The 26772-nt window shown below is 41.2% G+C and overlaps 1 protein-coding gene across 1 annotated transcript; it reads left to right on the forward strand.

Moving 5' to 3' along the window:
- Positions 1-502: 502 nt before the first annotated feature.
- On the forward strand, positions 503-22690 carry mdfic (MyoD family inhibitor domain containing). The gene is made up of 5 exons (XM_038738788.1): positions 503-801; positions 1085-1243; positions 3178-3288; positions 15779-16144; positions 20546-22690. Exons 2-5 carry the CDS (start codon positions 1150-1152, stop codon positions 20794-20796), a joined length of 822 nt encoding a protein of 273 aa, XP_038594716.1. The 5' UTR covers positions 503-801; positions 1085-1149; the 3' UTR covers positions 20797-22690.
- Positions 22691-26772: the final 4082 nt, after the last annotated feature.

Raw genomic sequence — 26772 nt, forward strand, 5'->3', positions numbered from 1 at the left:
GCTTTTGAAACATGTCATCAGTTCAGTTTGTGATGTTTATAAGCCATTCTAATAAAAGTAGAAAAAAAAGACATGAAGTATCAAGCTGATAAAATAATGTTAGCAGTGTGTTTTTAGCTATTAAAGAGGACCCATGATCTCCAGGGCCCCCAAAATAGGGTTATAAATCATAGTGCTGCTTTTAAATTAATTATTTTCGTAACAATAAAAGCCTGTAGACGTTTCCCTGAATAACAATTTGAATGATCACCAGTGATTTATTTGATGTGGCAAACTTGTTTTTTTTTATAACCCCCCCCCCCCATCAGTTGTATTGCCATCAGTAGCAGTTTTGTTCGATTTTTTTTAAAATACAGCGCCTACATACTTTAATGTGTACAACGCAAAAGGTGATATAATTTTTTAATAGAATTTTCCCTAACTTTATTTTTGGGGACACATGTTCAGGGAGGGCTTTGTTCTCTTCTCTGCCGCCAAAGTAAGAGACGAGTGGCTTCACTGGCTGTACTGCAGGAATCCGGATATGATGAAAATGTTTTAGACTTTCCCCAGTAAACTACCGCCACTGAACGTCGAAGGCGTCGCGAGGACTATTATTGATATTTTTTACATGTCAACAACGTCTTGATAAAGTGGGACTAGGACATACTGGCAACTAAAGTTACCGAAAAAGTTTTTGGACGTTAAGTTTCTCTTTCACCCGGTTTCTTCTTTTCTTCCCAACGTTTCGGGGAAAGAGTTGGAGGAAGGAAGGATGGGAATAACTCTGATTTAAAGCGAGGGAGTTGTCATGTTTGAAAGGTAAGTTATTAACGTTATGCGTCATAAACAATATGTCCGCTTTAGCTAGCCTCCATCGCGATTTGATAGTCGGAGTGTGTGAACAAATGGGTTGCATATAGAGTCTTTCAGTAAGTTTATGTAAAAAGCGAGGGAAGGGAAATTTCCACTAGTTTCACTGCAGCTCGCGTCACTTTCTCGGTGTGTGAATAGGCAGACGACTTTCTGAAGTTGAGTAATGACCTACACGGTGTGGCTTTGTGTCTTCAATCCTGTGCTGATGATGAGACGTTGGTTTTCACAGCGCTGAGGGCTGAGGAAAGGGAGGAACTTCTGCTGCTGAGTGTGTCCCTAAAAGACGACTGTCTCATGTCCAAGGAGACCGTCTTTCCTCCGGGTGGGCCGGCAGGGCCAGGGAATGGTCCTCAGCAAGAGACCAGTCCCCTGTTGTCAGACTCACAAGGTAAGGGCACATGGGACAGGCCAGAAATCAGTAGCATGGGAAATAAAAGTAGAATTCAGGTTACCAAAGTGGGATCTGGGGAGCCATGTCATTTAACTTCATTAAATGGTAGGACAGTGAGAAAAAAAACCCTCCCAAAGTGTAGGTATGTCTGCCTCTGCACATCGAACAACATCATTGGGTCTGTCACCCAGATTCCTGTGGTCCACAACCCAAAAATGTGTCTTTTTAAGCCCTCTATGACTTGCAAACATTTAGGAGTCCCTGCTATATAATGCACAGCTCATGTGTACATGAAGTTCTCTCTTGTGAATGTTTATAAAGATCTTTTTTCCCCTGTCTACCCTGCTAGTGTACTGGCAGTGAAACTGAGATATAAATATCAGTGACACACTGCGTCAAGAATTCATGTTGCTTGCGTGGTCAAACGTGGGAGAATACAAGAGAAAAACCACACGTAGAAAATTAGCCAGTGAATGCCTTAACAGATTACTGGGGCATATCAGACTGCTTGGGACAATATCAGCCTTGTCTTCTCAAACTATATTCATGTGACTTTTGGTATACTTCAGTATCTGTACTCCAGTGTTAAGCCTTGATAATGTTTTTGCTTTTTTCCTCAATAAAGTCTGAAGAAACGCCCTGGTGACTATTAACAGCAACCACAGCCAATTATAGTTTTTAATTAACTTTCTAGTTGCCCCTAAGATTATCACATGTAAAATAAGCTTACCCCCACACCCCCTTTTTCATTTTTCTTCAAACAAGCAATGAACCGTTAACCATCCTATTTATACCAAGCATCATTATGGCACTGTCAAAAAATAGCAAAGTAGGACAAAGTAAGCAATCACTGGGGCTGCTGGATTGCGAATGGATTTTCGCTGGACCTTCAAAGGCGCTCGCAGTTAAGACTGGATTTCCTGTCTCAGGGGACTGTGGATGTACTGAGAATAGACCAATTTATTTCTAACTGTGATCACTAAATACTGCGATGCATCACACCGTACTGCTGCTAACGCAACTGCCGCTACCATACAGCCACTCCAAGCTGAGATATGTGCCATATCTATCTAGGGCTGCTGGCCTGCGTCCATCCGTTCCATTCCCCCATCCATCACTGCTTACAAAGTGTTATAGCAGTGGAACAAATGCATCAAGCTTTGGTAAACATGATTGCTAGCTTTTGCTGAATCATTCTCCCCTGGTTTTTCTTTAGAATCCCAGCAAAAGTGGCTCCAGATAGAAGATGTTTCCGCTATGAGAAAAACTGTGGGCTATGAGCAGGCATCTGGCACCAAACCAGTGAATAAAGTCATTGTGAAAAGTTTATTTACTGAACAAAGCAGCAGTGTGCAGTGAGTGAAGCGTCAGCGAGTCTCGAAGTCAAGAAGCCAGAAGACGCGGCTTAGAGAGATGAGTGGCGCTGTCTCTTGTGCTTTTGCACAGCTATCAGGCCTGGAGTTTTTGCCCACATACTTTTTCCTATTTAGATGAATGCAGGCTTTATGGCAGTAAAAAGAGGCTTGGCAGGTAGAACACACCCGGGAACAGAAGGAGAGAAAATGAGATCCAGAGCTCTGGCAAGGCCTTTACCTGAACCGCCCCACCATGTTGTGCAACCATTTGCCAGCAGCCTGTGTTTTTTCTGGCAAAAATAGGCAGAGCAGACTCTGCACCACTGGCTCATCCAGTTGTGCCTGATATTTTGCCCACTGTGACTGACCCTGCAGTAAAGGTTTACATCTGTTTTGGAGGTATGGCTGTAATGCACATTAATTTAGAACAGTTGAGCTTGTACTAGGATAATAATCAATTAAACAACTGAAACTCTTTCTGTTCGTCACTATGCAGCATATCTTGCTGCTAAACTTTGCGTGCAACAGGTTTTCCTTCTTTAACCATGTTTTAATATTTAATGCTTGTGACCCTAGATGCTTGTGACAGTGAATCATCAGGAAGAACACAGTCTCCCAGGAAACCAGCCACCGAGGGACAAAGTCATGTGACCAGGGAGAAGCCTAATTATTGCGAGCCTGTAAGAAGTAAGTTTTAACGACCTGGGAAAGCTGTGGGTGGGAAGCAGGATATCTTGGTGTTATTTTTAATGATAAACAACAATGAGCCGTTTAATTTGAGGGAGTGAAAATTATTAACATATTTTGCTTGCTCAGTCAGATGGTTAAGATTAACTGCAGTATGTGTTTAGCAGTGTCTCATTTAACATATAAATGGTTATAATTTCATCCTTTTTTATGCAAACGCTCAAACTGTCAAGAGTAGCTGTTATTATGTCAGTTACATGCACCAAGCAGGGTCATTTGGACAACTAAAATATTAGCTTCAGTGTTCCAATTAAAATATCAAGATGGTACAGAGGTCTCTTGGCAAGTGGTAACCTGCGTGCTCTGTCACTCTGCCATAATGACCAAGACTTGGCTAGTTCCTCCATTTTTGCTCCTCCTTCCAGCCCTCAGGTCAGTGTTTTGGAAATGGGGAAATCCTGTTTGTGGTTCTGGCACTGGCTGTTTTAACACACTGATTGCATCTTAGCCACAACGTTTTTCCCCCTACCAAACATTTACCTATTGGAGAAGAATTATTCCAGCTGCTAGAGGCATTTTTCTGTTGAACAGGGTCTTCAGTGTCCAGGTTTCAGCTAAGACAACATTGCAAGGGTATATTGCTCCTACCAATAATCTACTAAACCAATAACATATGTTTTAGATTTTAAAATGATGGTTTTCTCCTTTCTGCATCTTTATAATCAAATTTTATATGTTTGAAAACCTATATCACATTGTTTTATGTGTCTTGACACAGGGATGTTTTACAAAACAGTTATTTGGCATTGAACCACATGAGTTAGGGTTGGGCGATATATCAAATATATTTGAATGTTAATTAATGCAATATAGCAGATGACCATATTTTTATATTCTTACTTTTTCAGTGTTTCCGCTGGTCGCTGATGAGAGGTAGTTACTTTAGTCAGCCAACGATGAAAAGCAAACTAGTTAGCAGCTTTGAGTTCCTGTGATGTTTTCGCTGTGGCGGAAAAAAATCCCAAGAGAAAACACGATCAGTCATCTGATTGCTCTAATTTCTCCCAGCCGGCTTCCAACACTGAAACTATTATAGGCTCTTTTAATTGACTAGAATTGACTAACTAGCCAGCTTTTCACTGTCTGGACCAACTCTGCTGTGAAGAACCTAAAAGACGTTGTAGTAATGTTACATTAACAGGGCCTTTTTATTTATTTTCACAGCCTTTCTGTAACTATTATACTGTAACCTGAGCTCATCTACACACTTTATGGCTGACTGAAGCAACATAACTACCCCTCACACACCTGGAAAGAATGCAAGTATTATAGCAAAATTTAAAGTAGTCATTGTGGAGTACGTGCGTTTTACTATTATGCATGATGTTTCGGGATTAATGTTACTGCATTAATGTGTGTTGCATTTTACTGCAATGGATCCTTAAGGTTGAGCTAATTATAACTACCTTATTTACTGTTGGGTAATTTTCTCTAGAGCAGTGCATCATATTCTACAAGATCTATATTGAGATATATATCTTATATCGTGGCACAGCCTAAAAATATTAATATATATTATTTAAGGGCCAGCCCAGCCCTAGCTTGAGTTATTAGCAGGTCTAATTAAGTCTACATGCACTCAGAAAAATGACTTTATACTGAGCTATGGATTGCAAGTCACAAAAGGAAACCGGCTAAAAGCTTTGTGTGTGTTTCATTGTTCTTAAGAAGAGTGAGATGTGTCAGCAAAGGCTAATAGCAGCTGGTTGCTTCCATCCATGTAAGTGCCTAGCTATAATAAGAATTGTGTTTGCATTTGACACAACAGTTCTTTTGTTTCTAGGTTGTTAACTTTTCCAGGGCGCCTTTTCCTGCCTTTTTTTGTATTAAGCTTAATGACTTGCCAGTGGCTTGTTTACTGAATCAGCGAAGAAAAGAGATTCAGTTGCAAAAAAAAAAGATTTTCTGTCAAGAGGTCTTTCTAGCTTGGCAGGTGTGTGGAGTATTGCACTCCTGGAGGGAGGCATGCTTTTCTTTCATCTCAGCAGATAAGCCCCTGTGACAACAGTTTTGCGTTGTAATTGATGTCAACCCCCCAACATCCACACATGTCTCTTGTACGTACACACACACATACACACACACACACACACACACAGGGAATTTCAGTGGGAGGAAGATATGTTGCTTCTCTTTTGAGAGAGTTATGAGAACAAAAAAATCAAATCTTGTCAATGTCAAATAAAGGCGAACCCCCAAATTTGTACTATGATAATCTTTTTGAGACTTTAATGTACTCGTGTCTGTTTGTGGTTAGATCAAAGTTGGAAGTTCTTAAATTTAGGGGGGCTGAAGTTAACCTATTTGTGTCATAATCTCGCTGTGGTTTTGTTTGTTGAGGTGACTGATCAGATTGCTCGTTGGCACGAGTAATTGAGAGCCCTCTTCACTGCAGAAACAGGAAATCAATAAGAAATCATCTGCTTGCCTACATCCTGGCCATGCTGGTTTTTTCCCCCTGATGTCCCATTTAAAGCTTGTGTACAGTATGTGGACGGTGACTTTTCACAACAAGAGGAAGCCTATTGTGATGTTGTAATAACAACACAGATCCTATTTCAGTTATGATAACATTGTTTTGACAAGATGTCTTTTTAACCAGCGGGTCCCCTTAAAACAGGAAAGTAAACATGGCAGCAGCCCCGTATTAATTTAAAACTGTTCGTAATGGAGCACAGCCGGCATTTTCAGGAGAACTTTCTACACGCTTAATTGTTAAGTGTGATCTAAAAGATTAAATTATTATTACAAACTGAATTAACATAAATTCACATAGACTAAAAAAGTGTGGTGCTTTCCAAGATTGCTATCCACTGTGGCTTGTTAGACAAAAATAAAGTACAATTCTGTCCTTCCTGTAAATCCGTTGTCAGCGAACGGTTCGTCTGTGGCTCTGCCATCCTGGGGGAGGAGGGAGAATCTTGTGGGGGAGACAGACATTCCTCAAGAGACCGTTCTGGGTTTTCATGCAGCTGATATCTCCTGCAAACAGGGCCTCGGCTCTCCAGCCCCTGCCTCAGAATAAATTGCTGCCACCCAGCACCAGTTTTAGCAGTTTAATCGTCACATTATTCACCAGATTGTAAAATACGTAAAAAAAATGCTTTTGTGGTAGATAAAGATGACCTTACTAGCTTTAAAAGAAGAGGTCTGTTTTTTTTTATCTGAGTGAAATTCTGTAGTGAGAAAGGAAGGTCAAATAACATGACTCCTTCTTTTTTTAAAGAAAGACATTAGTGTGGCCTTTGTGTGAATCCCTGATTGGGCTCTTTAGTGGCACACTTTCAAGGTGCGCGAAATTGACCTTTCGGAAGTGAATTTGTGACCCCTAATAAATGCAGTAAAAGATATTGTTCAACGGAGAGTGTCTCGTGCTTGCAACTCTCTTGCAAGGAAAGATTCCTTGACAGTGCAACAATTAAGATTTATATACAAAACTATAAAGCGTTATGATACTAGACACTTGGCGGAGTTAGCCTACGATAAAGGGCGGAGATAGGCTAAGATAAAGGGCAAGTGCCTCCTCATGGTCATTTTTATCAACAGTGCTGTTTTGCTGGCCAAGTGTTGAATCAACATTCTCAGAATGTCACACTTTACCTTATGTATATTCCAAAGTTACTATTTAAAGACTTTTTAACCTCATACCAGTTTTCTTTTCCTAGAATGTTTTTTTTTTTCAGCTATAGGAAGTGCGTGGTGATTGTTGTTGCAAGATTCATATCTTTATTGTAATACTCAGAGCCCTGTCTCCGCAGAAATAATGTGTCTAAAGCAAAGGCCTATTATAAACTAAACCGTAATTTTCAAGTGATTACTTACCAGTGGGTCATGGAATCAAAAACTGTATAAATAGGGTGAAATGCTAGTGTAGGGGTTGATTAAAATGGCCATTGTAATTCTACCTCTGTTGTAATTATTTTCTCATTGTCTTGGTGCAGATAGATTTCATATGGGAAATTTCAAGTGTGCTAATTAGCATATTTTACCCGAAGTGCCCGAGCCTATTCACTGTTCATTTAAAAAAAAAAAAAAGATATTCAAAATACTTGAGCCAAATGATTAGATATGCATATCTCAATTCATGGACTGCATTCTTTAAGTGCTTATGTTAGATACAAGGCAACATATATGGATTGTGATTGTTTTTCTTTTTCTTTATTGCAGAGAATTATGTGGATATTAAGAATAACCTTTTACAGTTTGATTCGTCTTAACACCAATTGACCTTTGTGTCTAAATGGTTTTTGTGCAGCACGTATCTACAGTGGTGGAAGAAATACTCAGATCTTTTACTTGAATCAAAGTAGCAACTACTCAAGAAAAGTCTCTATATAATAAGTCCTGCATCCAAAGTACAGATGTATATAATTACATGGACAGGGCCATTTAATATTGTAGTTAGTGGAGGTGGTTCAACTTTTAACTTCTTTGTATATTGTTGGTTAGATTAATCTTTAACAATGTATCATTTATATGCCTTTTATGTCAAATCTAAATCTGCAAAGTAAGTAGTAACCAAGCCGTCAAATAAATGTTGTCAAGTGAAACTACTACTGTTAAACACAACATGCTATAAGCATAGCTCCTCCTTTTTTCTTTTCTACCATGTTTTATCTGTTTAGCACAGGTAAGGTAGGTGGACTGTTCGGGTCATGTTTACCACCTCCCTAACCAAGGCCACACATGATGGTGTCAGCGCCTCTCACAAGCCACTCGTAGAGAGGGAGAGAGAAAAATCAGCCAGTTCAAATGAGAGCAGTGCAGGGGGGATTACTTGGCCTCTAACAGGGTTTTGACTCTAACATTAAGGTTAAAACCCTTTTCTATTACTGAGATCTCTGCTGATGTTGCCCCCACCAGCTCCGACCCCTCGAGCTTCCAGCTTCTTGCCCCCTTCGTGTTTGCAGGTTCAGTGCCTCTCTGCTAGGTCATTCTGTCAGGCCCCCTGATCAGTGGAGGGTGACCGGGGACCAGGGGATAGCTCCCGTCCAGACACACAGACAGCCACAGCTGTCCCCCCCCCACACACACAGGCTAGAGCTAAAATCGATACAGGCGTCTCCATGTTTAAAAAGCCACTCAGAGGCAGACGAGCACCTCTGTCCCAAAGGCTGATCTCTCAGCTTAAGGCCTTGATTGGCATCCCGAAGATGCGAGGCGCTGACCCACAGCTGTCCCATTAGCAGAGGGTTAATGCTGAGATTGATACTGAGCAAATAAAGGAACTAGGTGTGAGAGTATTTTGATAGACTGCCTATCCCCTCTCTGACCCAGAGACAGACCTCAGTTGTATTTAGGCTTTTAGGGAGTGGTAGCGCTGCTGCCAGATCCTCATCTCTGACTCTAGTGAATGTGTAGTGGATCTGCTGCAGATACACACTGTATTTATTCAATGTGTGTGGCTGACTCTATGGCGACCGTTTAGCATGTGTATGAAATTGCGCATGTGCATGTCTGCGCGCCTGCTGTTGAATTTCAAACAAGTGAGTTTCCTGTGGAACTTCTACTTCAGCAAGGAGATTTTGAAGCTGGTGGAATATTGGAGTCATCGATGTAACTGAAGCTGAAAATACCCCCATCCCCCTCCTTCCCTCCCCCATCTTCCCCTCCCGTTCACTCTCTGTTGCTCCGTTTTTGTTTTGAGTCGTCAGCGAGGAGAGGGTGGAGCACGTTTTTGGAGTATGGAGCCTGGCAGCTCCCTCAGGCCTGCTCTGAGTCACGTCATAATTGATCTTTCTAGAAATTGTGGTAGCTAGCTGTGTAAAGCCTAAATCCGTGCAAGATGTGCAGCTTTTTAAAGATACTGCATTCTCACATTCGGTTGTCTTTATACTCCACTCTTTCTCCCCTCTCGAATAGTAAGAAACAGATGAGCGGGAATAAAAGGCGTTTGACAAAGCTTAATGCAGAAACAGGCTCGTACAAATTCATCTCAGAAATGAGGAAAGGAAGAGAATAAGGCACCATTTAGTGTCTCTCGCAGCAGCCAGGTTGTAAGGATTTGAACGCTCCTTGATGTCTTGCGTTCTGCTACATTAGTAGCACTCAAATTAGCACCATGCCAAATTCCACACAACAGTGGAGAGACTCGAGACTTCTGTGGTCGGATCTTGGGGGTGGGGGTGGGGGGTGGGGGGAGACTGTTGAGTGTGAATGACTTCCCCTCAACAAGATTCATGTAAGAGAAAATGGCATCTCATTGGGAGTTTCAATGATTTAGATAGCAGTCAGACATATTAATCTGGGAAAATGTTCCGTTTTGAAATCAAAGGATAATTGATGACCCCCTTCTCCCCCACCACCAACTCTTCTTCCCAGCACACACGCACGCACACACACTTTACCCAGCCTCATGCACTGAGTGCGCTGAGAGGTTCATGTAGTCAAATCAAGCTCTTGTCTTTCAAGTTGCCTTTGCTACTGTAAAATGTAATTAAGCAGAACAAGGTCCGAGGGGGTTATTTTTTCCACTCAATCAGCAGCAAAATTTGAAATTAGTAAATCCCCAACGCCCTGCTACTCTCTTTGTTGGGTGGAGGCTGTGGCGGGGGGTTGGAAATAATATTAAGCTCTGTCTTGTCTTCACGTGTCACTTCCCCTTCAGCAGGTTGGAGGAGCCAAATTTGAATGACTGTCACAGAGAATTAAAACAGGGTGGAAAATAAGTGTGTCACCATTGAAAACGAGCTGAGCAATGTAGACTGACTGTCCTGGAATGGGATAAAAATCTGATGTTTCCTGCTTAAATGAGATGCTACACAATATGATCAGCCTTGACAGGTGAAGACAGCTAATAGGGTTCTGTTGCAGGTTACCATAACACACCCACACACACATACAGAGCATGTCACTTTTACCGATGAGGATCCAATATCAGAGCAGATAATTTAGCCATCCTCAGCGGTCATCACCATCCGTGCCGCCGCCATCATCATCACTTTATCTTGGATAAATACGAAACATTGTGTGCGTGTGTATGAACTGACAGGCCCAAGATTGCTGTGTGATGTCCAGACTGAATTTTTTTTCATATCTGTTGGAACAAGTGACATTTCTGTTAGCCTTTGTCAGGTTGCCATCCACTCTGTGTAAACGCTTGAGACAAGACCACAGAGTCTGCATGACACCTACATCTTTACACAACAGGGATCTAGTTTTTGAATCAAACGCTAGTTCTTGGTTGCCAGTTGACTTCGCCAATTTGCTCTTATTTCACACTGCCGATATCTGCATTATATTGATGCTAATCAAAGTTAGTGGATTTTGTTGTGCAGGGACACTTGAACGATGATCCTCGAGTCACTTCCAATGCGTCCTTCTAGACAATAAAGAAAGTCCTTGTGCAGGAGTTTGGAAGGTCAAACGGTAAACGAGGCTTTGATATGCCCAAGGAAAATTTCAATCAGAGCCCTTTGTAATAACATTCATTGTACTATTTTCCTCTCTCTCTCTGTCCCTCTCACTCTCTCTGCAGTATAATTCCCCTGGTTTTGCGTCTATAAATATGGACAGGGAAGATGTATAATTTCTAATGAGAAAATATATCCCTTTGGATTGAAAGACAGGGGCTGTTCCACACGCTGCTGTTTGTTAGGAGGAGAGATGATACCTCAGGCTGTTTTGGCAGAGAGAGAGGAGGGGATGGTGGTGGTAAGAGGAGTGTGGCTAGGTCATTGCACATTTACAAATTAGCATTTCAATCATGCAGGTACATGGCCAGCTGAGCAGAAAATATACATGTTTTTCTAATACAAGGCACAAAAAGATAAACAAAACACTAGAATTAGCATTTCAGAGCTAACTGTCCCAATGTATTCTGCCCGTTGCTGTTTAGGACCCATAAAAAAATAAAGGTGCCTCTTCTGCTCTCATATTCCATTTAGTGTTAACTCACAAACTCATAGCATTGTGTAATAATGGCTATTAGGGGATAAATACAAGATCTGGATTGTGGTGTTTATTTGGCTGACATGATGTGACATTTGAATAACTGTATGCTCTCTATGATGGGCATTCTAATAAGCCTAGGCAAACACCACATCGTCTCTCTTCTCCCTCTTTCTCTCTGTCTCAGGGGCATTAATATTAAAAAGGACTGAGCTTTAGAAACACAGCCTGTGTGGTTGTTGCCTTACCTGCGACTCTCGGCATAGCCGTGTGCAAATGAGAATCTCCATACTGCCCTGTTTGACCTCTGTGTTATATTTTCATGTTCCGACTGTTTTAGAATTCTTGTTTATGCAGCTCTGTTTCAGTTGACATGCATGCATATTCCTTCCTGGTAGGTCTGCTTCTGCGTGTGTGTGTGTGTGTGTGTATGAGAGAACGAGCGAGAGAGAGAGAGATCCAGTAGGCTTGTGACACACATATATACTCTTCTTCTTTCTTCTGTCTTTTGGGTGCAATTTCCAGCTCCCTCCTGCAGGACCTATTTTCTGTGACAAAAACGAAGGTGTTTATATACTCAGTTTTACATACAGAGCTATCCCCCGCACAGCTCTGGCGCAGCTCCAGCGCTCTCCAGGCACTCCGGTGTTCGGTCCCTGTGTGGCGCAGGCACTGAAGACTTGGTGACAAATGGCAATTATATTTGTGTGTTCTTCATGAATCCATCAAACACTGGCCTTTTAAAAATGCTCCCCTGATATTTGAGGCTGTCAGCTACTAGTAACTGGGACCAAATTGGGATGCTGCTTAGACAGTCAAGAACCACTCACCCCCTAGTTTCCCCTGTGATGTGTGTGACAGCGTGTGTAGGGGAATACCATGTTTTATTCAACTACAAATGTACACTCTCAACAGTTGTTGATGTGCTAGAAATAGGGAGTTATAAGTCCAATTTGAAGTGAGTGTGTGTGTGTGTGTGTGTCCAGTTCTTCCCCCAAAACATGTTGTTTTAATGCAGCCTGTCAGGTAGTGTACATTCAGTTATCTCAGGACACCTACTCTTCTCTACAAGCTTGTGGCAACTGCACAACTCGTATGATTTAAAAAGAAACTTGTTTATATCAAATTTTGATGCAGGTTGTGTTTCCTGCAGTGCTATAGGAACAATTCTGTAGCAGTGTGTCTATGTTGCTCTGTCAGGGTTTATTAACAGATGCAGAATTAATCTTTATGTTAAAAAAATTCCTTGAAACTATCAAGTCCATTCTTGTGTAAACCCATAATAAAAGCTCATAACAGTTGTTTGCTTGTTTCTAAAATGTCTATAATAAGGAAAGTTCTCAGTCTAATTAATTTAGATTGACTAATACAATGCAAAAATGCACAATGGCTGTTTGGTACATCCCCCCCCACCCCCCACCCCGAATTGTATGTAGTTGGATACTGAACAACCAAATGCTCTTTATCATGTAGTCAGAGCATATTAAAAATTTTTTCACTGCACTGCATGTACAGTGAAATTTTCTGATGCCGTAGCTTACCAGCGTAGCACAATTTCAACAGGACTTACTGTATTTCTGCTTTCTCTCATTATGTCTTCATTTGTTTCATGGTGATTGTACAATTCTGTCATTGCCACAGTTGACAGCATCATCATTATCATGATCAATGAATATGAATATTACTCCATTGTGTCCATTCATCTTAGTCACCATGCTCATCAGGATAAAAATAAGACTGCGACTCTCCAGAAACCTGCCACTGAAGCACACTTCTCTGCAGACTTGAACCACTTTTTAGGGCTTTGCAAGAAACCTGAGTCCCTGCTTATGTACTCTGGGTTTTATGTGGTGGTTTCTTAATAACTATTTTTACTTTGGTAAATTGAAAGCTTGACTTCCTCAAAAGGAAAGGTAATTATGCCTCCAAGTCTACTTTGGCCTTTTTGTGCATGAACGTGTGTTCATGTGTGTGTGTGGGCTCGTTGTGGCTAGTTTGTGTAACCTAAATGGGGAAAACGACTGTTATTATTCTGCAAGATACTATGGGTGATTGATTTGTTAAGGAACTGTCATCCTCTAGACGGGAGATTGCTGTGTTGTGTTGACAATACTCACAACTGCAATGTTAGCTGTGAGTTGTGGTATGTTTGTATGGGGTCTTTGCAAATGAACTTGGAAAAGTTAATCGTTAGCTAAGGAGGATTTCCCCTGTCAGCCCCATTAATGTCAGCCGGTGCTTTTTGTGTGTACCAGTCAAAACATGTAGCTATATCTGAGGAATCAAATAATGTGAGAAGTCACCGGCAGTGTGATAAGAAGAGTTGGCTTCCTGGTTTTCATTTTGGAATTCTGCCAGTTCTGCAAGTTAAAATATCTAGAAAAATGTCACAGCTTTCTGAAAGCTAACTTTTGGTTTGTTTATTACAACAGTAAGTGAGCTGACTTAGGCCTACCTCAACTGGCTCAAAGTAACATTTGCGCAACTAGATCACTATAATGGGATGCCACTTTCACAAGTTAGAGATTTAATTTGTAACAGAAAATCTTCCTGGAAAGGCAACTGTGTTGATATGTAGAAAACCCTACAATGGTGTGTGTGTGTGTGTGTGTGTGTGTGTGTGTGTGTGTGTGTGTTCCTAGCTTTCTTTATAATAATGGTTTTCTAAGCATTAAAGGAAAAGACTGGTGAAAAAAGGTGCATTTATTAAAATGGAGGGGGAAACATAGCAAATTACAGCTGTCAGGGGTAAAACTGAAGAAAAACAACATACATAGCCTTCTCTCAGTCTCCTTGTTAGCAAGCTTCAGTCTCCCCCCACATTGTCATGGGCAGGCCGCAAGGCTTTTGTCTTTTGGAGAAGAAAATCCATCAACCTGGTCTTAAATCACTGAATAATGAATTCTATCGGGTGCTACCCAGTTGTCTAATTCAAATTGCATGGAATCCTGATCCCTAAAGTCTATATTTGTTTATCGAAGCAGCATGCAGGAGCCTGAATGAGGAGAAGGCAAAAACCCAGTGTGTGTATTTAATTGCTTTGTTTTACATCCACATTCACGTCCGGCCTCTCCCAGGGTGATGTGTTGTTAAAAAGCGCGAGGCCCGATTCCCACACTCTCTCCCTCTCTTGTTAACCGTAATTGCACTTGTTGGTGAGCTGACAGAAAGAAAATAGTGATGGAAAGAAATTACCAAGTTCAATATTAAGTGTGCATCCACTTTGGAAAATTTGTTGATTTTTGGACAGCTGCAAAACACTTAAACAGAGCTCCAGAGGATTTTCCTCAGCTTGTGTTACACAGCTGCTAAATAAGACAGAAGTTGGTGGTGAAGATACCATATATTCAATGTATATACAGAAAGTATAGAATACAAAAAAAGTATAAAAAAAGTATAGTTCACACAGACATACTTAAAAAGAGATGAATAATTCACAAACTCTCAAGTTAACCGTGAACTGACTGCACATGCACAGTGGCACTGATGTGTAGGGAAGGTAATGCAGGAGTAACTCCCAGTAGAGCTGAATGTGCAGGTGTTCCCCTCAGTAAAATGTGTTCCTCTCAGTAAAATGCCTCCTCCTTTGCTCACTCACATCCTTCGCCTTCTTTCTTATCAGACAGGTCGCTGTCTCCTGACTTTCTGTGGCTGTCATACATACACTTAGAAAGACTAGTTGAGGCCATCTCCGAGCTTTCAGAGGAAAGGAGATCATTACTGTTGCAGACAGCAGCTATTTTGTATATGCACAGTATCACAGACTCTCTTTCTCTTTTTACTGCATTAATCTCTTGCACACTGTCTCAACTCACCTGGGTACTGCTCCCATAAATGTCTTGTCTGCCTACAGCAGTGGCTTTTGTGAACCTGTCACATATGAGGCTTGTATATCTCTCCGCTTCTTCCCTGTCATTCTGGGTTGAGATGTTTGCCGTATGATCGATATTATCATGTTAGGAAAGATTGGTGGCAAGATTTGCTGAGAATTTTTTAGCTGAGAGTGCTGTGTCTCCATTATTGTATTCGGTTTGCAAGATTGAACATCACATGCTACAGCGACTTTATATATGAGTAAAAGATATGAAGCGCAAGGTGCAGAAAGTGCAGTTCTCTTCAGTTAAAATAAAGTTACAGTGTTATCACGCATTTACTACCATAAGAGTAAAAGGAATCCACACGTCTTTGTCTTCCATGTGAAATCGACACTACAAATACTAAGTAAGTTATTAAAGTAAACCACTACTTCCTTTTGATGCTTTTGTATTTTAATGTTTGGTAGTGTTTTGTTCTCTAGATTCACATCAAACATGTATGTTTGAATAAGTAGACAGCTGTTTTATTTGAATACTCAGTTTTAATTGATTGTCTTGCATTAAGACTCCTAGCTTGCAGTTTCTTCAGCTGAATAAATGCAAGAAAGCTGGAAATATTCCAGGGAAACTGTCCTTAAACACTTATTTAAGTAATTGTCCTGAAATTGCACACCCAAGTCTTTACCAAACATGAAAACTAAATCCTTTTTGATGTCTCCCTCCAGCTCAACCTCAATCTGAGTCCCAGCCAGTGCCCTCGGAGGCTGCCGACCAAAATGGCTTTCGCCAAAACAGCACTGGCACGCCCGCGCTGAGTAACGGCAACGGAATCCACCCTGGCATCGGCGGGGCTGGGGCCACGCGCACATGCTCCTGTGGTGCCAGCATCAGCATGGGTGCCACGGGTGGGTCAGGCCCTGGCACAAGAACAGTGGCGACCGCGACGACAGAGCAGCCCAGGAAGCAGCCGTCCACGCCTGTGTCGCAGAGGATGCAGAGGAAATTGAGGTCCAGCTTGTCAGTCAACAGTGACAGCAGCCGACGCAGCAAAGGCAGTTCCACAGGGTCACAGAAACATCCTTTACCAGAGGGTGAGTATCTACACACAATATTGATACTCATACTAACTGTTCTGACTTGTTTGCTTGCATGCCTCTTTCTGTATCCCATCTTCTGTTGGTCATTAATTAAATCCCTCTGTAATAGCATGTCTCTTTTTTTTTAATTATTTGTATTGTGACACATTCAGTTTATTGTAACAAACTATGCTCCAAACATCTAATTGCACTCCATTAAAACACTTGAAACTATTGATGATTAATCATAAATGTTGTTACATATTTATTTTTGTCAAATAAGAACACACCACTCATTATACCATGGCCTTAAAATACTTGAATTGGTAGATTTAAGTAGTTAAAAATGAAATGACAGAAATGCAGTCATGTCTAACCTGATCAGAATAAGAGGCAATAACACCTGATACAAGTCATCCTTACTATGCAGTCACACAGTGAGATGATACACCATCAAACAATCACCATTAAAGTGATTTCTCCATTGAAGGACCTATTCTGTTGAAGGAGGCAGTCCTGAAATAATACCATATAAGATATTGATAACAAATTCTTACCTTCTCTCACCTTTTAATGATGGGAGTGCATGACCTCTCATATTTATCACTCCCGTCAAGCAAATGACAGCTTATCCCGCTCATGTGGCTTTTATTTTCTTTAACAACAAGTCAGAGAGTCCGTTTGCCACACAGGGAAGCCGTCACTTTGTCAGGTGCAAGGCCGAGGTGAGTCCAGTAATGAAGGCAGTTGGCTGGTCCCTTTCTATTGGGGAGATAGGTGTGACCCTCTAACAAGGCCTGAGAGCACTGGGGTGCCTATTAAAAGTCGTGACCAACCTTCTTTGGGCCCCTCATGGCCCCTCACACCTCTCTGGGCCCTTTCTGGCTCTCCCTACAACCCGTCAGCACCACCCTGGCCCTCATTAGCAGGGTCCTGTCGCATCCCTCCTCCTACACCTCAACTACTGTAGTCTGTGGCTGTGCGTGTGTTTGTGAACATGCATGTGTTCTTTCCGTGTTCTGTAGCATGGACAATATGGGCGTTTAGTCTTAAAGGAGAGGGTTCCTACCTATTCATCCATCTAACATCCTTTGCTGTTTTATGTGGGCTTTTACTCCAAGGTGAAGATGATAAATAAAATGCGTTATGTGTTATTAAAAGATTTACAATGGCCAGGTTGAGATACAAGTTTAAATGAAGGAGAAAAGTGGGCAGTTGGATCTTTATTTGATGGTGCTTCACTTGAAATATGCATCAGATCGAGATGCAGGTGAACAAAACAAGAAAGCACACGCACACATCCACAACACCTCGCAAGTAAAGGTGGGATGCATCCACCAGAGATATCCCAGACACGTCATGTTTTCAACAACTTAATTGGTAAAGAACAGAAGAAAAAATAAAAAATAAAACAAGTCTGTCTCATTATGGCTTTTGTGTTGCTTATTTGCAGATGCGAGAGCTCTCAGAATCAATATGTTCGCTCTTAACTATTTATTTCCCCCTGGAAAACAGTCAAGCTGTGGTGTTTGAATGTTTACACGGATTAACATAATCTGTTTGCCTGTGAAATTAGCCTCCTAAACAGCCCCCTGAACACAGGAAATAAAAGGCGTAAACTAGCAGGAGCTAGCTCTGGGGATTCTTCAGCTGCCTGTGTTTCTTGGCACATGCCGTTGGCACCGTAGCCAATCTGTGATAACACCGCAGCTTCTGAGGAGTCATTTACCACACTGCCTTTGTTCAGCAGGGTGGGTTGTCTCAACTCTTGTCATCCAGTTTGTGTTTTTGTTAATTGTGTGTAATCAGTTACAGTCTCCAAGCTGCTTTAGCCTCATTTAGAGATTTAGGGCCATGGCCACAAGCACAGTCTTTGCCTAAGCTATAAACCTCCATGTGTTTGTGTGTGTGTTGTGTAAGCGCTAGTCCTCTTGCTTTGACTTTTCCCTCAGTCATGCATTATAAACACTCCTGCTTTAAAGTGCATGTTGTGGACCTCCACTATCCAGCCCACATCCTCTGGCCTCTTTACCCATGTGTGCCTTCTGTGCATTCCCATGGCCACCAAGGCTTTTTCTGATCAATCTCTCTCTCTTTATCTTTGTCTGTCTAGCCATTTTGCCCTCTCTCTCTCTTTGTGAGTTTGAATGTTTTGCACAGCTTGCTGCTCTGAGGCCCATCCAGCTTGTTTTGTGTCATGCCGCTCCCTTTTTTTTGATGTTAGCTTTCCAGATGTCTCAAACTATTTCCTCAGAGGCGCCGGACGCTGTTTTTGGCCCTGCAAACTCTGGGCTTCATCGCTGCTCACTGACATTAAACAGGAGCAGTGTCAGTGTGTGCTGTTCTGTCTGTCTGTTGGTTGGTTTCACTCTGTGTCTCTGTCTGCCTTTCTGTCTGTCTCTCTCTGTTTTCATGGAGATGTGCCTCGCGTCCAGCTCTCTTGTGTACAGTATACGACCCCCCCCCGTTCCCTTCTTTCTTACTGGCTTCTCTAAGATCCAGACTAATCGCTGGTGTTGAATTATACATCCAAGTGAATAGCTGAGATGGCCGGCCGCTGCTTAATGCCTATGTACTGTGTTTATATCGTATTCACATTCTGAATGCTGGCATGGCTATACCCTCTGGGTCCTTCAAAGTTTGTTAGGCTGAACTTTGAGGTTTTGTGCATGGAGCTGTGGCCAGGCAGCGTTTATTGTTCTCATTGGCATTTTGTAGCACTCAGATGGCAGTACACTGCAGCGGATGCCAGCATGAAACAAATCCACAATCTGCCCAACAGCAATTTACTGCATGTCCACATCAGATGTTCAGTAGTGAAGGATTTATTCTCATGCATCTTCCAGCACTGCCAGTGTTATGGCCTCAGATAAGGATAATAAGATGCATTCAAACTTCAGGCACCTTCACAGACACACACACACGTGCGCACACACTTGCTCGTTTCAAGTTCCCTTCTCTATCTTGTTTGTATCACAGTCAGCTAGTGCTTCTGGTCAGCTCTGCAGCCCTGAGCACCGCAAAAATAGGAAGAAAAAAACCCCCCTCTACTTTGATTAATCAAACATGAGCATCCAGCGGTCCACAGCTTGCCTTCCCATGCCGTCCTCCACACTCTGCTCCTTTCGCTTTCCCTCTAACCCAATCAGTAACAGCCCCTTCTGACAGCTCAAGATGGGCTGATGAAAGTTATGCAAATGTGCCCTGTTTGTAATGCTCTTTTTCTGCATACATCCACATCATGTCTTTTTAACACTCCAAAGCAGTGGCGCTGCACTGGCCTTGGTTCAAAAAGGAGACGGCTGCAAGGAATGTATGCCAGGCGTACTTACTGAATTATATTTAGTATGATTTAGTGACTTAGATACAACTACAGAAGTTCTGGTGTGGAGCAGCTTGATTGATGACAACATAAATTGTGTACATTTATCTCTTATTTGTGCAGCGGTTTATCTGTGACCTATGCACAAACAATCTACGTATTTAACCTCACCTTCTGTGCTAACCTTTTTTGGTTTTGCTTTATTGTATCCTACATTGCACATGAAGAGGAAAAAGGAAAAAGTAACATCAGCTTTTATAAAGTGACTGATTTGATTAAATGACTGTATATAACACCTCTGTATAAAGCTCGTGTTTTATGTAATGGCTTTTTCTCATCGGAGTCAAAGAATTTGGGAAGAGAACTCTGGGACTCTACATTCTACACTACTGTGCATGGCATTATTAGCATACTGTGTCAGTGGAAGTTTCTATGTAAACTTTTTATTCGTTCTTTTAATGAACTATTCAACACCGAAGCATTTTAATGCACCTCATTCAGACATTCAGAAACAGATTTGTGGTGGTTAATGGGCGTATTGGTAATTTAAAGGGGAACTCTTTATTGCTGTGAAACAACAAGCTGAAACACCAGCTATTTAAAGAGGGTCTGTGAAGAGGTTAAATGTTAATCAGAGGTGTGAGCATTGCCAGCATTAATCCACCTATTTACTGGAAGAGACTCTTGGACTTTGCTAATCATCTTTGTGTGATCAACCTAGCAGTTTGCATGATAATGCTACAATTATTTAACAGTCCGTTAATCAAAACTGCAGGAGAGGAATTCATTTCTTTGAATTTCTCTTATTTCCTGTAGCCCCCCTGCCTAGTTAGCCCTCACTCTTTTACCACATACCTACTCTGTTCCACCTGTCAGCCTGCCGAGCATGCAAGTCCTCACTCACTCACTCTGCTCTGCACTGTTTTCATTAATAGGCACTAATTTAGTTAATTTTATTACAGATGGATTTTTTTTAGTTTGTATATTTGTGTGTTTTATGTCTGTGCTTGTTTTTTTTGATTGATGATTTACTTTATTCACACATTTATTTTGCTTCACAACTTGTCACCCTGGCTGGTTTGATGCTGCCCCAGATTGCTGCGTCCACTGCATCTTGGCCTGTCTGTTCTGTGAGTTCCTGACACTTTGCAACATGGTGGTGGCACAGGCCTCATGCGGCGCATGCACATCAGAGGCTTGCTGCTGCTGCTGCTGCAGCGACGACCTGGGCGATGACTGCAACTGCCCCTGTGACATGGACTGTGGCATCATGGATGCATGCTGCGAGTCCTCAGATTGCCTGGAAATCTGTATGGAGTGCTGTGGCATCTGCTTCCCGACATAGGGAGGCCTGTACTGGTGTGGACCCGGGTGTCTCTGCGGGGGATAACTGGACTCTGGATGGAAGAATGGAAGGAAACGGCTGCTGCTGTCACTTTGAATTCAGAAACAGACATAGAGGGAACGCGTGTGTGTGTGTGTGTGTGTGTGTGTGTGTGTGTGTGTGTGTGCATTAGTATAGTGTGGTTGAGTAAAGCATGCTTTGAAAGATGTATTTTGACACTGGGCTTCTCCATCAAAACCAGCTCAACAGGGGCTAGAAGTAACTCCAGATATATGAACATGTCAGTTAAATCTGCAGTGTATAGTAAATCATTTCTGTTAAGTATTCTATTCTTTGCATAAGAAGTATTATCACAGACTGCCTTAAAGATTTTATAGTTACATCAGGAATGCTGTCTAATTGTATCTAATCTTGACTCTTTAAGTCATTTTGATGACCAACGTGTGTACACTAAACAAAATGATTACATTTACTCTGTTTTACTTTTCAATACATGTGTTTTTTATGCAGAAAAACTGAGGTTGCAGTCTTACTGTACAACACTGTAAAAGGTTTATGTGACACTTCCACATTCTTAGTTGCAATCTGTAGTTTTGTAACACAGACTTTCATTTACACGGATCTACTGTAGCACTGTAGAACAGTTGAAACTGGTGAAATATGAAAGGTGAATCAGGACATCACATCATCTACCACTTTCTAAAACAAAAGGTAAAGAATGTGCCTGTTTTTTACTTTTTCCATTTCAAGCACTTTTTTTTATTGAAGAGGCCTATTATTACAGAAAAACTGCACAAAATTGCTGATTGCTAAATCTTACAAAGTGCTGGAAGGTCTATGAAAACATGTTGTGCCAAAGAATCTCATCTCTATCCTGATTTGGCAGTATTTTAAGCCTTGGGTTTACTGGAAATACAATGCAGTTACTCACATTTTTAATACAATACATTCTGACCAGCTCACTGTACAGGTCTCTGCAACGTTAAGATGAACAATGTGTACAGCTTATGTCTTTTATTTCTATGAGTCTTCTTCTAACGTTTAGATTAGGCTTTGTCAGCTACATATGGTACAAGTCTTTTCTGTGATGCTATATTACATACATACTGTGTAAGTATGACTTTTTGAACTGCACTCTGTTCATGAGGGATGTGATAAGGAATTAAAAAACGGTGACCCTGGTTGCCATATAAGCGGCTTTCGAGTATCAAGCCCAGTGACTCACAATACAAAAAAGGAATCATGAACTGTCATGTTGAAATGGTAAACTAATGCAGGGTAAAGGCAGTTTTCTTCTCCTTTTTTTCTGTTCCTTAATTCTGTGTATCTCAAGATGAGTTTGTAGTGAATCACCAGTGGAGTCATTTTCTTGTCTCAGAGATACGCTTTGATGTTGTTTAAGTGATGATACTTAACGCTGGCCCTCATTAGCACTGCTTGCTAAATGGTAACAAAAAAATGTCCCAAACGCCAACAAAGATAATGTGCTGTCATGTATAGCCTGTCTTAATGGCGCACTGTTATTGTGTATAAAAAGGTTGGATGGGCACCTCTGCAGCAGATAATGTGCAGAAAGTAAACCTCATTTTCATGTTTATGACTAACTCATGCCACAAGTTTGTTACGGGCTAAAGAGTGTCAAGAAAACACTATATAGATAATGTGAAGAGTTCATCTAAAAAGAAAGTGTATACGTGTAGCTACAGTCTATGTCCTATTATACTATACTGTTGTATGTTTTATTTTTGTTTTATTGTGTCTACACTTGATCTTTCTCAATTTCATCTCAATGCATCATTACTCAACTTGGAGTTCACAACTCGTTTTATTAGTTTTGTGTCAATCTGAAAGAGAATAGATTTAAAAAAAAAATAAAAACATTACCAAAAATGGATGATTATTGTTTTGCGCACATTTTGTGGCTGTCATTTATTTCTTCATCATGTTCCAGGTGTTAGACTAGCAAACTCTCCTTTCAGTCCACTCGGGTAGCACCACGGGAAACATGATCAAGCCTTTCTTCTCATTGAATATGGAGTCTTGTTTTTCTTGCGTCTAGACATATATGTTGTAATTTACATTTTGTGTTTTGGACTCCTCCTCCTCCCACAAAAGACACTGTTGTCACATGAAAATGTCTTTTTTTCCATGTACATTCCATTTCTAAGGTATCAACTTCAGCTTGCTGGTTCAGTCTTTTCAAATTTGAGGATATCTTGCTTTTCGTTGTTATGTGATAGTAAACTCAGTATGTTTGGACTGTTGGTCCAATAAAACAAGACATTTGAATACATCTGCTTGAACTATGGCAAAATTATAATGGGTATTTTTCACAATTATAATGGGCATTTTTCACTATTTTCTGATGGTTAATTGATTAATCAAGAAGATTTTCAGCAGATCAATATTGAAAATAATTTTTAATATGTTGCCATTTCCCCCTACTTCTGTTATTGGTCTCTAATTAATAGTTTTGCAGCGGCTGGTTTTGTGTGTTCATATTATTACATCCTTAACTGTCTCCTTTATATTTATACTGTCTCTAGTTCTGGTTGCCATTACTCAACATGCATTATTATTGCAGCAACTGGTTGCAGACATTTTAATCTTGAATAATATTATAATATCAGAGTTGTCTCTAATGGTAGACTTGTGTGTTCTGAACGCCGGTTTGTATTTTCTCTTTTAAATTTTTGGATTTGGCAGCGGTGCAGCAGAAAGTGTGAGTTTCATGATTGCCACATCTGTAACCTCTCCCCTCTGGCCCTTCTCGGCTCTGTGCTGGTCCTCCTCTGGTCCTTTCTCTATTAGAGAGGGTGCTCACCTGGCAGCAGCGTTAGCACTAACATAGAAACATGGCCAACAACACTCAATTAGGTCATCAGGGATCAGGGACCTCCTGCTGGCTGGAACAGCAGTCTGACCTTCAGCCGACACCACCCCCTGTTAACCCCTCAATTAACCTCCACGTCAGCCCCCTGCTGGAGGAGCAGAGAGGAAGAACACCCCCCCCCCCCCCCCGTTCCATTCTCTATATATTTCCTTTTATTATTTTCTGCCTGGATACACCCTGGCCCCAGGAAATTACCATCTTATTTCACTAATGTGTTGGGGAAAATATCACTGTCCAGAAAGTCTGTAATCACACAGGAGTTGTACTTTTTCTTTCTTTCTTTCACTTTATTCCACATTCACAGAGGAGGCAGAGGGTTGAAAATATTAAAAACTCCAGGTAGAGTATGCAGTGACCTTTTCACAAAGTCGTCCACCTTTCCACTCCTCTAATCAATCCCCCTCTGATCGCTCACTGTGTGCTGGATTGTAATGTCACAATTAGGACGGCTCCATTGTTTCTGTTTGCCGTCTGGGGAGAAATTCAGTACTTCTCTGATCTCAAGGTCATTTCTCTTACAATATTAAATAAATTACAGTGTGGCGGCAGCCGCCTCCTTTGACAAGCCTCGTATCCATCCATCCATCCCTTCTTCCTGCTCAATTGGGTGGGATACAACTCTTTCACTCAGAAAATGAAAGTTGCCTGCCCTCAGACACAAGAACACACTGCAGCTTTTTGCTGTTGCTTCATGAGAAAAAAAGCAGATGGGTTCATTTCATGGTGTTTTGTGTTTTTCGTTTTCATGTTGGCGGTATACGTGAGAGTTGTATACTGATAAGATTATAACCATATTATAATTACATATAATATGACTAATTAGACAGGACAAAAGGGGGTGCCAGTAATGTCTGACACTTCTCTTTATTCACCTGTTTTTTTTCCAGATGGAACATCAATGCTTCTTTTCAGAAATTGTAACTGCACGTGCCATAAGATCCATAATAGCCCTCATTACCTAGATGTCGATTCATTTTGATATCTTTAGGATATTGTGTTGTGAGTCATTAAAGATAATTATACAGATACAATAACTGTCAGCATCTGTGTGCAATTTTTAGAATCATGAGAATATCAGAAAATGACACATTGTTGCATTATGGTTTGTGTCATAATGGATTATAAACACAATACTGTTTGTGATTGTCACGTAATAACGCAGTTTATCTTAAAGTTTGTTGCTAAATTGTTAAATACAGAAGTACATAAAGCATGTGGGCCTAAATTTTTTGTAAATACATTATTTTGCATTTATATTTGTAAAACCTAAAATCATGCAGTTTTCTTAAGGATAAGGCGGCACTCTCAATATGGACATGTGTACCTTGTCCCAATCGCTGTTTAGACTTGTGGCACGACATTAAAAATAAGATGAGATGATCTTTCAGAGGGCTGTGCGAGTGGGGGGGGGGGGGGGGGGGGGGGGGGGGGATGTAAGAGTAGAGTTCAAGTTAATGTCACTTTCAATTAATCTCCTCAGGTAGTGGCCCCATTAGCCCTTTCACACAAGGGCTTGGCTTTACAATGCAAATAGGGTCATTACCTGAGGACTCTAATTGACTTTGACAAGAGGCCAAAGAAGGCTGCTACACCACGTTTTATTTGTTTGCTTATTATTTCTGTCACCCAAATTATTGATGCGATTGCCGGCCAGAAAAGTGCATAAAAATTGCATTAGCAGTGACAGAATGCTGATGAGAAATTTTGGGGAAAATGGGAATTTTGTTTATTTTTAGCTCTCAGGAAGAGCTACACACTTTTTGTATACTTTTTATACAAAACAACCCTCAAATTCAACACTCAGAAATTGCATTAGTCTCAGAACAGAGTCTCCGCAATGAAATGTAAATTATTTCCAAGTGAAAGATTTGTATTCTTTGTTCCCCATCTCGTCTTAGAGTAACAATGTGTGATCGTACTCATACCTTAAATATTTAAAGACCCCCTTTTGCTAAAGCTTTGCTGTGGTACATGGGCCTCTGACTGCTTCTAATCTCCTTGTTACCTGGAGGCGTCGCCATGGCGATGCAAAGATAACGTGGCAGTTAGCGAGATCACTAGGCTGGGGCTTGGAAACCCCTGGATGGGGCACGGTGAGGTTCAAAGTTTCTGCCACGCGTCATGCCCCGTGAAGTTGGTGCCGACAACATCTGCCTGAGAGAACGCGCAAATCAGAGAGGAATGAAAGGAGAGAAGAGACGCGGAGATGTTTTCAAATTGTTTCCTTTCTTCCTCGACAGTGCTGAAAACATCCCCTCCTTCCTCACATCCACCCCCAGTTCAGATGTTGTGCCATCTTAAACTGCAAGCGGAATCTTTTTTATTGTGTGCTTGTGTTCAGGGAGGTTTGGGTTTTCCGGGTGCCTGCACAGGTTGTCAGAGAACAGAAGCAAGGGCCTATAAACAAGACATCAGCTTAAAGTTGCACACTTTCAACTTTTCTATTTTCCTTCCGCCCCTCCGTCTGAAAGGCAATGGACCGTGGGAGAGGCAAATTGAGAGGGACGTGCGGACCAGGGATGCCTGTTTATTTGCTTGTACACGCTCCTTGAGCTATAAATTAGATGTCACCATTGTTACATGTCATTTGCTGATGTGGACGTGTTGCAGCACTTTTGATTGTTTGTTCCTAACATCACTTAAATGAATGCTGCCTCTGCTGGCCTCCAGTCATCTAGATCTTGCGAGTGATTGGCAGGTTGTTTGGCAGGCGTGCTTGTTTCTATTATAGTTTATCTGAGCGTATACAACCACATACAGTACAGAGCAGGATACGTTTATAATATATGTTCACAACACCCAAATGCTATTTAGAAACTGAAATATCTGCTTCAGATCAGATTTTTTAGCGCTGGCAAACAAAACCGTTCATTATGCAAACTAGCAGAGAAGGTTTGTTGCTCTGTCGCATAATCCTCCCGTCTTTATATATTAGGCTGTTGGTGTTGTTTTGAGATCAACAACCTTTTTGTCCATCAAACCACATTTCTTTTTCACATGTTCCACCAAAAAAGCTTTTTAATTGAGCGTAAACCTGCGCACAAACGGCAAACTGACCTCAGTGGTTTGAAAAAATGATGTTT

Source organism: Micropterus salmoides, unplaced genomic scaffold (assembly GCF_014851395.1).
Source record: "Micropterus salmoides isolate LMB-PRFRI ecotype aquatic unplaced genomic scaffold, ASM1485139v1 Ms_hic_scaffold_23, whole genome shotgun sequence".
Classification (NCBI taxonomy): Eukaryota; Metazoa; Chordata; class Actinopteri; order Centrarchiformes; family Centrarchidae; genus Micropterus; species Micropterus salmoides.